Raw genomic sequence first — 16,007 nt, 5'->3', positions numbered from 1 at the left:
TTTCTGTAACAAATCTGTCAACAAATATAACAGACAGTTTAAAGGTTTATATAATTTTATTGAGCATTGAATCACTTTCAACAATCCATCCAAGTCAAATATGTAATATTTACAAAATAAGAATAGAATTGTGTATTTTTATTTTAGGGTAGTTCAATTAAACATGTAGCTAGGATAAATTATCTGCATAAGGCTGTGGTATAAAGCAGGTTAACATGTTAGTTACACATAGCTTTTATTCAAGCAATGTGGTTTGATGAAAATGTAAATTCTTGTTTCAACGTATATTAGGTAGATTAATGGCCTAAGACAATCCTGATCAAGATTTTTCAGATGGAATTATCATTGCCCACCAATCCACCAATTATTTCTGTATACAAGAGTTTTTATTTCAAGACTATAACTATTGATAACTTGTTGTAAGTTAGGGAGCACTAAAGTTTTAGTTGAGATGTCAGTTAGTTTATTCTACCTTACATTTACTGAATCACATATATAAATTTTGACAACAATGGATCTTGTTGCCAATTCACTGCAGCATGTATTTTTGAAGAGTGGTTTGTTTTTTGTTTCATTTTCAAAAGCTTCATGTACAATATTTTTGAAAAATAATCAATATAAATAATAGATAAAATAATGGAATCAAGAATACACCTTAGTATCAATTCATATAAAATTCAGACACTGCCTAAGGTAGTAGATCAGACAATGCTATTTTGGTCTGCACATGCTTTCTGTGTTTAGATCTGTACTTTTGAGAAAACTACACTTTAACCTCCCACTAAAATCATCCAACACAAACCAAATCAAGAACCATAACTCTTGCAAAGTGCTAGTTTCATGTATAATCTGTATGAATTTATCTCAAAAATGCAAGCCCCAAAGGAAAAACTAAGACTGGTTATGTGATCTATAACAGTTTCTGAACAAGAAATAAAAGTGAATTAGGTGGAGTTTTAACATGAATGAATCACCTCCTGTTTGATATTTATAAAGACTAAAACTATTAAGTTTTACTCTTAGTTGTCCTTAACCAAGTATATTATTATAAAACTACAGATGTCCTTTCATCATATTACTCTGCTACAAAATTAACATTTTAAGCTTTAATCAAAAGATACCAATTAAAACAATTTCTTTCATGAAACAAAAATGCATCACATCTTGAACACTGGCATTAAATAAAACTTGAATAGGAAGCACCAGTATGTAAATCAATATACACAAAGATCTACATAAATTACCTATAATAATATAACAATGTCATTGACTAGAATATAGGATATTAATATAATAAAATCTGATGTAGAGTTGTGGAATCACTGTATAGGTATGTTGTAGATTGTCTAATTTTCTCTGATTAATAATTCAATCCTTTAAACAAATATAATACAGTAGCTTTCTATCATGAGTCTACCACTGACATGTATTGGTTTCCAAAAATGTATTTCCAGAACAAGTCATAAAAGTAATACAATTTGAAAAAGTCTGGTATAATGCAGTTCTGAACGAAGATGTGTTGATATGGTTTACAATACCAATGATAAATAAATGTTGTACTATCACTAATGATGATTGACAGTAGATGGAAAGTTCACTTATTGAACAATACAGTCAAACCTGTCTGAAGTGACCATGAAAGGGAAAGCAAAATCATGGTCACATAAAACAGGTCTTTATATATAGATTTATTTCACATATAATGCACTACATAGGATATTATAATAGGAGATGTGGTATGGCTGACAACAAAACAGTCATCCATCAAAAGCCAAGTAACCAACAATTAATAGTCATAATCATTTAAGACAGGTTATTGCTGTATACAGGTGGTCACTACCACAGGTTATTGCTGTATACAGGTGGTCACTATCACAGGTTATTGCTGTATACAGGTGGTCACTACCACAGGTTATTGCTGTATACAGGTGTTCACTATGACAGGTTATTGCTGTATACAGGTGGTCACTACCACAGGTTATTGCTGTATACAGGTGGTCACTACCACAGGTTATTGCTGTATACAGGTGGTCACTACCACAAGTTATTGCTGTATACAGGTGTTCACTATGACAGGTTATTGCTGTATACAGGTGGTCACTACCACAGGTTATTGCTGTATACAGGTGGTCACTACCACAGGTTATTGCTGTATACAGGTGTTCACTATGACAGGTTATTGCTGTATACAGGTGGTCACTACCACAGGTTATTGCTGTATACAGGTGGTCACTACCACAGGTTATTGCTGTATACAGGTGGTCACTACCACAGGTTATTGCTGTATACAGGTGGTCATTACCACAGGTTATTGCTGTATACAGGTGTTCACTATGACAGGTTATTGCTGTATACAGGTGGTCACTACCACAGGTTATTGCTGTATACAGGTGGTCACTACCACAGGATATTGCTGTATACAGGTGGTCACTATGATGGGTTATTGCTGTATACAGCTGGTCACTACGACAGGTTATTGCTGTATACAGGTGGTCACTACGACAGGTTATTGCTGTATACAGGTGGTCACTATGACAGGTTTGACTGTATAACTAAATGGCACTTCATTGAAACACAATAAAGACATACACAGGTGGTATTATATAACCTCCATATTGTTCCCTGAACTGTATCCACTAATTGTTCCCTATCTATTCACACAAATGGTCAAACATCAAAACAAAAAGTATAAAACACTTCATAATAACTTAAACTAAAAACATGAGAGTACTGAGAGTACTTTTTTATAATCAAACTACATGGTATGACCAAAACTTGATGGTCTATAAAAATATTGAACTTGTGGTTACCAAACCATTATTAGTTGCTTTGTTAACTGAATGGCTATGAACCATCAAATCAACAAATATTGGTATCAATGAATCAAAAGTACTTCCCATGTTATAAACATAGGATCTTTATAATAAGCAACTGCAAATTAAAAAAAAAAGATTCATGCTAACAATATACAAGAATATAAAGAAGCTTAAAATCTGGCACACCTTATCAACAGCTGATATTTGGGCTGAGTAAGACGGTCATAATGAAACATTGTCTCAATTATTAAGCATGAACTGGCAAGAATATACAGATTAACAAATCACCAACTGTTTTGCTTCAAATGTAAATATTACTTATTAACATAGATTTTCTCATTTCTTTGATAGTCTTTAAAAGTTAACTGTGAAGATAAAGTATTATTGGATTCAGATATATCTATCACAGCTTCAATAAAAATCTAGTTAAAAAAATATATTCATTTTTTATGAAAATCTAAAAAATTAAAATTATTCAATTGATGCATGATTATACCATGTATTAGAAGAGACATTTAATTATCACAGACACATCCAAAAAGCCATTTACATACAAAGGGGTTCCTGATATATAGATAATATAATAATTCTACACTCACAGCTAAATATAATGGCCTATAATGCATATTCAATGTCAGCTATGCACATTCACATGAAGTGATAATTTTAATGTGAATTCCTTTTACAGTAAAAACACTAAAAGCCAATAGAAACTAATCAATAAGAGTAGCAATAGTTGTTACATGTGAACACAGCTTAACTTTATCAAACAGGCAACAGATAAGACCCTTTCCTGCTAAATTTTTCAGACAGTTCAGTTGGTACTGCTGTGATGAAGGTGTAAGAATGTCCAGTATTTTTTGTGAACTGTTCTATATATAGAGTTTTTATAGGAAAGTCTAGCATTTATCTGATGGAAGTACCAAATGAGTATGCTCAGAATGTTAACATGGAAGGGGCTATTGGAATATTGGTCAGAGAATGATACATAAAAATCTTTCAACTATATTATGCAGTGATAAAAACTCTTTACCTTCTAAATATCCAACAAGGTAAAAGCACTATTGGGAACTTATTCAACCCCAATTTTCCAGTCTTCATGACTAAATATAAGCCCAAAGTACAATGGTTGTCCTGATGATCCTTGACCCAATCCCATTCCTGCCAGCTGGCTTATATCAAAGTTTTTATTAACTTTCCAATCAAATGTGACAGCCTTGTCTTGGACCTCTAAACTGACCCGTATCTTGCTGCTTGATAGAACTTCAGTCTCTATGTTCAGTTTTGAGCCTTTTGTGAGATCTGGTAGTCGGTTCTTCATTTCTTGGCCATTTACAAATATTGTACCTGTAATGAAATTGTGGCAAAAAATACATATAGCAAGGTGACTATCAAATAAATACACTGAAACAATTTATTTTCATGACCAAGAAAAATTTGTGAAAATAAATCACCACAAATAATTCCTTTCATTATATATGTTAAACAAAGTGTTATCCAACAAAAAATAGTATGGAAATCAAACTGATATTCTGACTCACGAAAAAAAGTATTCGTATTTTTTTTTTACCTGAACCATATCACATTCATTCAGCTTGGTAAACTGAATTGACTATTAAGTGATTTTTCAAGGTTACATACAAAAATATAAGTAGCTTCATGATTTCTACCAATTAACAACAAAGTAAATGGTTTTGACAACTTTAGAAAGAATTTCTAGATAACTAAGACGAAAATAGTCACTTTCCAGTAAACAAGTACACCAGTACAGAAATAGCTTTTAAAGATTAAAGTCTGCATTTGTTTTTTTTATGTTTATTTTACTTCCATAAAATGCTGAGTAGCAAAACCTAGTAAAGTTCAGTAAGAACAGAAATTCCATTGAACATAATGTCCAATTTTGAAAGTTTTACATGGGCAGCTTACAGTCACTATATAAATGGAGATATTGAAGCCAATATGCCTCTTCACTAAAATTTTTATAATTCTAAAGAACATTATAAGTTGTAGTGTATACCTTACACAGGAAGATAGTTTTTAATACTCTTCCTACCTTATGATTCATATAATCAATACCAACCTCTCGAAGTTAAGAAGACAGCATTCTCCCTTTGTAGAGTAGTGGTATCCTGATTGTCAACAGCTATGCCCACTCCATCCATAATAGAGCCCTCTCCAGCATCCATCACTCGGAATAAGATAGATCCTCCTGCTATGTAGGAGTTAGTACTGGAGTATAGAATTCTAGTTAATCCGTCATTGGTCCTCGTAGCTGTTTTGTTCTCATTACTAATATCATACTCTGGTTCACAGGTTGACCACTCTGTGTAATATAAGAAGAAAGTTGTTGGTTGATAAAATGAATTGTTACCACCATATCGTTATTATTTAATGGATCTGTAATCAATACCTACAAAAATTTGTCAAATAAAATTGGCAGTATATTTTACACATCTTCCCCTTCTGACAATACATCTGACCAAACATAAAAGAAATCTGTCAGGTGGTTTGAGAGGAGTTGCATTCAAAAGGTCTTTCACCTCTATGAACTGATGAAAATAGAGTGGGACCAAATATTGGAGTCAGTGGAATAACATGTGCCAACATACTGGAATAAATACTTCAACTAAGAATGGCAGACTAGCATAAAACAAGAACCATGAAGTTAGAATATTCTTGTCCTAAAAAAGCTTGAATGCTTATTTCACTACAATCAATCATCATAAGATCTACCACAGTGAAATACACATGTAAGTAAATACATGTACAGACACTTACAAGTAAGAATACTTTGTAAAATACAAAACGATTCATTTTCAGATTTTCTAAAGAAGCCATCAAATACATATATCATTTTCATTTAACTTATACCCATCCATGAAAAATAACATCAGATAGCTTAAATACTTGGTTAGAGACAGAATATTCAATCAAATTTAAGATGAATATAAAACTGACAAAGCAGTAAAGTGGCTCATTCTTCATGCATGTAGATTACAATCAATTGAACACAGCCAGCTACAATAAATCAGATTCTAAATCATCCTGTCGAGTCAGTGACATTACAACATCTAAATAACAATGAATTATCTGCATGGCTTCCTTAAAAGCTATTACAACACATCATATTTAAATTTTTCATGTTTATGAATATTTACATGCAAACTTTTACATAAATCAATACTAAAATCCTGTATGTATAAAATATTTCCTCCAAATGTTTGGAACAACTTTGTGGAAATATGTAATGATTTTATCTAAAGAAAAAGCAACATGCAATGACAATTTTAAAAATAAGAAACTATTGATTTTTTACAAATGTTATGTTTCTGTTTTTAAATAATAATCAATCATAATAGAAATATTAGCATCCTGAAATGAAGCAGAAAAACATTCTAGAAAAAAACACAGGCCATGTTCCTGGTGTGTTTTGATAATAATTTATTTTTGTATTCTTTCACTGGTTATTTTTTTACTTTGTAATATTGATGATAAACCTTTTTATAAGCATTGACTGAAAAGAAAAGAAAAAAAAAAAACTTGAAATCTTTATATTTCAAGGAATTAATCTTTTCCATCATCACAATTTAATACAGCCCTTCCTTGCACCTTTCATGACACTGCTAAAAACAAAACAAACAGTGCATATTTCAAGAACAAGGCATTATTGGGGTACACATACTCAAAAAATTAATACAAAAGCAACAGACTATGTAACAATGTAAAGCTGATGACCATTATCTCCTCAACAGTTTTATGCAATGTACATGTACTAAACTTTTATTTACTTCTCACTAAAACATTTCATCAGAGTGCAGTACTTTACATAGAGGTATTTTTTTCTGACCTGACCTGACATTTCATCAGAGTGCAGTACTTCACATAGAGATTTTTTTTCCTGACCTGACCTGACATTTCATCAGAGTGCAGTACTTGACATAGAGGTATTTTTTCCTGACTTGACCTGATATTTCATCAGAGTGCAGTACTTCACAGAGGTATTTTTTTTCTGAACAGGGAAAACCAGTCGAAGAGTGATGTGGACAAACTGATACTGATATCACTGTTGATGGTCTGGCATTATTTCAATGACTAATGAGCTGAATTTATAGTTTTCAATTAAGTGGTAACTGTACAGTATTTGGAGATTTGTAAACTCATTTTTAGAGACTTTACCAACAAATGAAAATGTCCCGTACTGTCATTGTAAGTAAGTAATGGCCTTGCTAGATAGAAATTGAGGAGCACTGTTCACTGCCCATATATAACTGCCCCTCTGAGTATCCCTGTGTGACTCTTCATAATTAAATAGTGTCCGGGTGAAGTTTGAAGAAACAGTGCTACTGTATATAAAATAAATATTGTTAATAATTTCTTTTTTCCTTCAAATGCTGTACTAGATATTTAAAACAATTTCATAAATCTGAGAGTAAGTCTAGCATATTACACACTACAGTACCCTCCTCACGATTCCCTCTAATTTCAGATCCTAGCTAGAATACAGTAAAGGCATACCATAGTGAGGAATAGTTGTCATGGCAACTCTAGGTACACTCCAAGCACTCCATCTATGACTATTTTCACAGCGACACCTGACTCTGAAGGAATATGGCATGTTGGTACGAAGATGTCTAATGGTATGGGATGTCCCTGGACCTTTATATATGTTGTGGAATGTTGCTGACTTACTGTCAAATTTGACATTACCAGTGCTGAATTCTAGACAGAAATCTCCTGCTTCGATTTCATCATCAACCTAAAAAAAACATATATTTGAGCATAAACAATAGAATCAACCCTGAGATATTTCTTGTTTAACACTTTCCTTCAATCAGGACAAGATGGATTCAGAATCACAAAAATGTAATGGGAGAAATGGTTAAAAACATCTGAGTATTGAAATAAAGGCATGAAATTCTAGGAAAAAATTTTTTTTTAAAACTATAATGCTGGATATTAAAAATCTAGATTTTACATTCTCTCAAATGTATTATAAAGAGTATATGCTTTCTTAAATTCTTTGCCTTGATTACAATATCCTATTTGAAAATGGGAAGGAAAAGTATGAGTCACGTTATCTAAGAACCAAACAATATTTCAAGTTCCACAAACTATCTTACAAAAGGGAGATAATCTGAGCAAAAATGTTTGACTGTTCTATACAGAAAACATATACTACTTCCAAAAGTGACAGTACATGTACATATCTTTTTCATCAGACAAAATTATAACACAAATCATTAGAAGGTATGTTTATTTATATCTGGTAAGTAATAATTTTCTTTCATTGTTTCTTTTTTGTCCTGTCTTGGCTGCTAAAAAGATAAATAATTATGGACAAACTAGCTCTTAGGTTTTTGAGTCCTTCAGAGTTCCACACTTTTCCTACCTCTGTCCATTTAACAGTAAGAGCTCCAGGTTTCTCTATAATGTCTGTTATCTGTATGGGAGCTCTTTCTATGACTCTACCTTCCATATCTATGTATTCTGATAGTTTAGCCTCCAGTTCGGATGACAACTCTATAGAAATGTAAGGCACATCAGGTAAACTAGGTATTTCTGGAATGCTGTAAATAGACAATCATAACTCAAACTTATTACAAAGTCAAATGTCATAATTGAATTCAATTTCAAGTATGTTTGATTAATTCCATTGATCTCAAGTTACAAGCAATTGCCTTCAAGTAGTACACTTTGATCTAATTAATTTTTTACATCAAGTCACTCTAAAAATAACTGTAGAAATATCTACAGACAAGCACAACTTTTTAATACACTTCATCTAACCATAAATTCAGAGAAATTACTTTCTGAATACTAATTTTGTAGCTTTAAGGCCAATATGAAATATTGAAAATAATTATTGTGCTGGAATCTAGTAATTAAAATCAAACTTTCTATGTCTTTCACCCTTTATTGTTTGTTCGTGAAAGTTGCAAAAAAATAAGTAATAAATTTTATGTCAAGGAGTAACATAAAAATACTTTTTTTTCTCAAAAAACATTTCACAAATAGAATACATAAATAACTGTTATGATGATAATAGGGTTTTTTTAACATCCTTGACAAGTTATAGGAAGCTATTACCTCTTCTGTTAACAAACATAACTGAAGCAGTGTTGAAGGTTCAACAGTAATAAATTATACACATTCTTTTTATAGTCAAGAATCCTACCAATGATTATTAAGTAGTTCTTAGTTAACAATATTTGTAGACCATTGAACCTATAGAGATTGATATACCTGCTGAGTGTCTTGATATCAGGATTCTCCTTAAATCTGACAAGACCTTCTATATTTGTTTCAGGTTTATTAGACAGCAGAGCTTTACCTTAAACAGAAAAATAAAAAGTTTTATAAAGATAGCTTACAAACAATGCAGCAGGATCTTTAAATTGAATCCTTAGAATGAATACAAGTATGCATTTCACATTCAACATCTTTTCTTTACTTTTTTACTTATACTAGTTCATAATGTTCTTTACTAATATGTAACAAAAGAGATCTGCTGACTGGCCTAAGAGAGGGCCAATCTCGTGAATTAAAGATTTTCTATATTATCAACAAGTTTCTAGAAAAAAGGGGTGGGACAATTTAAAATGACCACTTTTGGATATAGTTATGTTAATGTAATGAAATCTGACACAAATAAATGTTAATATATTGTGATTAATATTTAGATGATTGAACTACATGTAACTGAAAAATATTGAGAAAGACAAATATTTTAGGGAAATAAATAAATTTGTGAAATACTATATACAATAGTAATACCTTCTTCCATAACCCTGGTGGCAGCAGCCAGGCTATTGTTTATAACCTCCTCACACTGACCAAGAGGTTCCAAAGCTCCACTGGCTAGAGATTCTACTTGTGAAAGTAACAATGCCAATCTCTTATTTAATGCTGCTATCATGTTGTCCTTAACTTTGCTGAAGTATTCTGTTAAGTTCCGACATGACTCCTCCCTACTGTAATTGATCTGAAATCAACAATGTATGATTATGACATAACTCCTCCCCTCAAGTCAGAGACCAATCAAGGAAATAAATAAACGAAAATAAAAAGGTTTCAATATAAACATTAGTAATTTTCTACAGTGAACTAAGTAAAACAGAAGAAGCAGATTCAAACAACAAGATTTTACTATAGTTGAAATGTCACTTAATGATAAAGTGACAACTCTATTTTAATGTATTTGTTGCATTTCACCATATCTGTTCCTTTTTCTATAAATCAAAAGTGAAGTAATACAGTTTTATTGATGAACCAAGATTCCTTAAATAAGTGTGATTACATGTTGTTGCTGCTAAAAAAAAATTGTGTGTCTTCAACATTAGAAATTTTCTTCCAGCCACCATATGCCATGGTCAACTTCTATTTTTTGTTTAACACAATATATATATTATATATCTACCTGGTCCTTGGCTTCCTTTAAAGGATTAAGTAGTTCTGTAAGCTCTGCTTTTTGACTGTGAGCAACATCTAACACATCAATCAAATTCTGTACTAACTCTTGAGTCATTGTGGTAACTGATAATAGAATGAATTGTACTGTACAGTTTACATTGTAGATTCTATCAATGAAATAAAATCAATCCTGAGGTATTGGGCAACAATAACCAAAACACTACAATCTATCTCAATTTGCTCAATTTGAGTAATTCTTATTCCCATGATGACACTTTTTAATTTCAAAAGGGTTGTCAATTGCGTAAAAGACTATGGGAACTATTGGTATGTGATTACTAAGACTCTTCACAACATTGAAATAAGTAGTAACATGAAGGGAAATCCATGGACAAAACAATACATCAAACACCAAAAAAGACAAACTATGAAAAATCCATGGACAAAACAATACATCTAACATCAAAGGGACTAACTAGGGAAAATCCATGGACAAAGCAATACATCAACCACCAAAAAGGACACCTTAGGGGAAATCCATGGACAAAACAAAACGACTAACTAGGGAAAATCCATGGACAAAACAATACATCAAAAACCAAAAAGGACAAACTAGGGGAAATCCATGGACAAAAAAATAAATCAAACAACAAAAAGGACAAACTACAGGATATCAATGGACAAAACAATACATCAAACACTAAAAAAAGACAACCTACGGGAAATCCATGGACAAAACAATACATCAAACACCAAAAGGACTACTAGAGGAAATCCATGGACAAAACAATACATCGACACCAAAAGGACTAACTAGGGGAAATCCATGGACAAAGCAATACATCAAACACCAAAAAGGACACACTAGGGGAAATCCATGGACAAAACAAAAGGACAAACTAGGGAAAATCCATGGACAAAAAAATATATCAAATGTCAAAAAAAGGACGAACTAGGAGAAATCCATGGACAAAACAATAAATCAAACAAAAAAAAGGGCAAACTAGGGAAAATCCATGGACACAACAATACATCAAACACCAAAAAGGACAAACTAGGGGAAATCCATGGACAAAATAATATATCAAATGTCAAAAAAAAAGGACCAACTAGGGGAAATCCATAGACAAAACAATACATCAAACAACAAAAAGGGCAAACTAGGGGAAATCCATGGACAAAACAATACATCAAACACCAAAAGGACTACTAGAGGAAATCCATGGACAAAACAATACATCGACACCAAAAGGACTAACTAGGGGAAATCCATGGACAAAGCAATACATCAAACACCAAAAAGGACACACTAGGGGAAATCCATGGACAAAACAAAAGGACAAACTAGGGAAAATCCATGGACAAAAAAATATATCAAATGTCAAAAAAAGGACAAACAAGAGAAATCCATGGACAAAACAATAAATCAAACAACAAAAAGGGCAAACTAGGAAAAATCCATGGACAAAACAATACATCAAACACCAAAAAGGACAAACTAGGGGAAATCCATGGACAAAATAATATATCAAATGTCAAAAAAAAGGACAAACTAGGGGAAATCCATAGACAAAACAATACATCAAACAACAAAAAGGGCAAACTAGGGGAAATCCATGGACAAAACAATACATTAAACACCAAAAAGGACAAACTACGGGAAATCCATGGATAAAATAATACATTAAATGTCAAAAAAAAAGGACAAACTAGGGAAAATCCATGGACAAAACAATACATCAAACACCAAAAAGACAAAAGGTTGAGATACGAGGTAGACTTCAAAGTGTCAATAGTGTCCCTTTGTTTCAAGCTCTTTTGGATAGAGGAAATGATTATAGTCCCATTATCTATGAATATTTAGTGATATAACTACACCTGCATGTATTTGGAAGAGTTTGAAATTAAAGGACTATGCCACCTGTTTTCCTTTCATATGAAAGTTAAGAAATGATGAGCAAGTAGAGTTTTAAATACAGACCTTATAAGAATTACAATTGTCTGTTAAAACACTTACTGACTTTCTGAAAATTTCATGCTGAACAATTTTACCTCCTGCCAGATTCTGGTTAAACCAGACTATTTTTTGAGATATTTGCAAAATTCTGCAATTGACCCTATGGTTTATTTTTGAGATTGGTGGCCATGTTTTTTGCAAGATCAAAAATCCCAATATACTGAGTAAAATAGATGTTCTAAGGAAGATTCATGCTTAATTTTGTTTCAATCCACCAAGTCATTTTTTCCAAGTTTTGTGAAAAAAAAATTATTTCTGGACCATTAAAACATGTCTGAAATGGCATCTTTATCAAAACATTGACATAAGATCATTCCATCATGCTGAATCATTTTACCTCCTGCCAAACTTTGGCTAAACCTGACTGTTTTTTTTTTTATTTGCAAAATCTGCAATTTGTCCCCTATGGTCTATTTTTAATAATGGTGGCTATGTTTTTCTCGAAGATCAAATTCCCTATACAAAGATTACAGACGTTCTAAGGAACATTCATGCTAAGTTTTGTTTCAATCCATCCAATAGTTTCAGAAGAGAATTTGTTCAAAACTGAAAATGTAAAATTCCAGAAAAAAATCCATTTCAAGATCCATAACTCATTCATCCACCAATGGATTTTTTTTTTAAATTTTGACACAGGTCCATCCTATCATGCTGAATAATTTTACCTCATGCCAGATTGTAGCTTAACCCAACTCTTTTTGAGTTATTTGTAAAATTCTGCAATTTGATCCCTATGGTCTATTTTTAGTTATGACAACCATGTTTTTGCCAGATCAAAAATCCCCACACAAAGATTGTTAAGGATATCCTAAGGAACATTCATGCATAGTTTGGTTATAATCTGTCCAATTGTTTCAGAGGATAAGATGTTTGATAAGTTAACGTACATTGTATGACAACGACAGAATACAACCGACAACTGACACATAGTGATGGTAATAACTCACATGGCCCTTCAAACCAGGTGTGCTAATCAAAAGGAGGAACACTGAACAGTAAATATTTTTCGTCTGTTGAAATTCCGACTTCCATATGTAGTTGAACATTAAATTAAGAAGTTCTTGCGGTTGATCAGATACATGTATATCATTGCTAATTTCTACATTTTAAAATGGTCCATTAATGTTTTTATCACAACCTTTGGAACTAAAATTTCTAACCATAAAGTATAGGTAAACAACCTGATGCAACATTTTTACCAACCACAAATGGGAGACCATATCCAATTATCAAACAGGGTTTCAATGCTTCAAAACTGATATCAACTGATTAAAATATGAGTAGAACAGCTACATGTAAAAAGACGAAAAGGAATGACCTTTTTACTCTCAGCTACCATCTACTTTGCACAAATTTTCAGGTATAGCCTTAAACTTGTGTGAATCTTTTCAATAATTGTGTAAAAATGTGCAATTTGGCATTTACGCAACCTCTGCTTATTCAAGAATAGACGAAATATTTTCACACTTGGGGGATGCCATTGGGGAAAATAATATATTTTCACATTCTTTTTATTCTGAACTCTCATTCAGTGGAAGATTAAATTAGGTCACAATGTGACATTACATTGATTCTCTGGTATCATAAGGTTTTTCAGAAACAAAAGATGACTTTCACATTCGCAATTTACATCAAATTGTTGGAAACTGAATTGCATGTTACAACAGACAAAAAAAGGATAAAGGACTTGAAGGCTACAAGAACAGTAATAGTTACATGTACATGTATGTGGAAATATGCTCAAAACATAAAAATCTCTAAAATGCATATACATATACATATAATGTGTTTTTAAAAAGTTTGGGAAAAACATGGAGGAACATATGTATATCTCCACAGTTTCACTGTTTCTGGTGTCAAGAACTTAACCTGCCTCGGAAAAAATATAACTTCATATTGTATTATCCCATTTGAAGCATAGCTTTTCCAAGACAGCAAAGGCAATCCTTTTCTTTTTTGGAATTTGCAGCAGTTTGTTGCATCTGAATTTTGTTTATGTCACATGATACGTGTAAAATATTCCCATCTTCTGTGGAGAACTGAAATATTTCCGGTATCTGCACTAATTAATCTGACCTGCTAAAACTGAAAAGGATGTTGCTAGAGATTCCCTTAAGGATTAAAAATTGTAAAGTATGGCTAACTGCTCCAAAATTATTGACCATTTTGAAAGTGAGGGGAAAAGGGGATGAGGATGGGAGTATGGAAAAACTTTTTTACACATTCATCGAAAAAAAGATTTCCTCATTATGTAACAAGGCAGATTTTCAAATAAAAATATTGATTTCGCTTGCTGTTAAATAAAAATAAAATATTGCACTTGTGAAACAAAATTTATCATCTGTATCCCCTGCCCTTTTGTAATGTCCTTAAATACTTTTACACTGGAGTCTATCACAGCCAGTATACTTATGGTAAGGCTCACAGAGCTCACTGATATAGACGATGCCTACTCCATATTAATTTTCTACTCATATAGCCTAATTACTGAATATTCATTAAAAAATTCCACAGACAAAAGGAATTTTATTAGCAATTATCTTAAAAATGAACAAGTAATGATGATTTATGTTGATGCCCTATGCCACTCAATGGAGTTTAGCCAACATAACCAAATCACAGATATGTGATGACAGACCCGTGCAGGTCCGGGTGTCAAAAGAATAGGCCTGCACCAGCCCTAAGCTTGTTGTAAAAGGCGACTAAATAGTGCTCAGAACCCTATCTGGGGGATAGGGCGCTCTGCCCTCAGAGCAACTGGCTTGTGTGCCCCAGGTGGTTGAATGGGGTACCCCTGGCGTGTCACATGCTGGGGTTGTCAGGCTATAATACAGAAAACCTGACCGAAAACCATAGTGGTGCACCATGTTGGGAAAGATGCCATGTTCCTCGCATGTTAAAAAACCCTACTGTGGTATTCTCACGGAGTAGGAACCATAGGGCTCTGCCACAGGAGGCTACATTGCCCGACCCTACCCACCTCTCCCTATTTCTAGTGGCAATCAAAATTTCTTGACCCCATTATCCTTGTGTCCCATCCCATTTTTCATTTCATCATCCTTTCATGTTCATTTTCATCGCCTGAATATAGCTGAGATATTGCTGCTCGGGCGTTAAACCCCAACAAACAAACAAACAACCATTACAAACAACTCGCATGAAGCGACAGTATTTGGCATTTACATTTTTGTACTTTATTAGAAGACCATACAAGTAATTTCTATGACCTGTGCTTGAAACTAATCATTACCACATACACGCAAAATAAGTGTCCAATATTTTTTTCAGTAATTTAGAAAGAAACATGTAAGTTTAAGAACTGAAGTTGTTTAACCCTGATCAAGTGATAAGCGAGACCATAAAGAAGTATTTAAAACTTAAACACTGTAAAAGTCTATAAAAAAATAACCCGCAACAATCTAGGTAAATTACTACTAGAATGCCGACACTATTTGTACTCGTCGTAGATAGTTTCACGAAACCGGGGTACTTACCAAACTACAATTCAACTTGTTCAGGTTGTTTCCAGCTTACAACGATGGGAGTCTTAATTTTTCAAAAGTTTTTTGATAAATCTTTGACGATGGGGGCAGCCATTAAAAAAGGTCAACCTAAACCCCAGGAAATCGTTCCTTCCACGTCGAAAGCACTAAAGTGAAAATCTGAAAGAAAACAAAGAATATACACCATATTATTTTAGCACACTTTTAAAAATATGCGAATATACGTACTTGCAAGAGTAATATTTTCCGTATAACATTAAA

At 32.7% G+C, this 16,007-nt stretch overlaps 1 protein-coding gene across 1 annotated transcript; it reads right to left on the bottom strand.

Annotated features, from left to right (window-relative positions):
• Positions 1-37: 37 nt before the first annotated feature.
• Positions 38-15,893, bottom strand: LOC148619031 (cytokine receptor-like factor 3). The gene is made up of 8 exons (XM_088578520.1): positions 15,738-15,893; positions 10,234-10,349; positions 9,591-9,798; positions 9,060-9,147; positions 8,206-8,383; positions 7,332-7,572; positions 4,897-5,139; positions 38-4,163 (listed from the first exon to the last, which is right to left on the bottom strand). Exons 2-8 carry the CDS (start codon positions 10,339-10,341, stop codon positions 3,889-3,891), a joined length of 1,341 nt encoding a protein of 446 aa, XP_088434646.1. The 5' UTR covers positions 10,342-10,349; positions 15,738-15,893; the 3' UTR covers positions 38-3,888.
• Positions 15,894-16,007: the final 114 nt, after the last annotated feature.

This window comes from Perna viridis, chromosome 4, assembly GCF_037379345.1.
Source record: "Perna viridis isolate PV_CMFRI_1.1 ecotype Kerala chromosome 4, ASM3737934v1, whole genome shotgun sequence".
Lineage (NCBI taxonomy): Eukaryota > Metazoa > Mollusca > Bivalvia > Mytilida > Mytilidae > Perna > Perna viridis.
The sequence above is the reverse complement of the archived record's forward strand: the minus strand, read 5'-3'. Positions and strand labels throughout refer to the sequence as shown.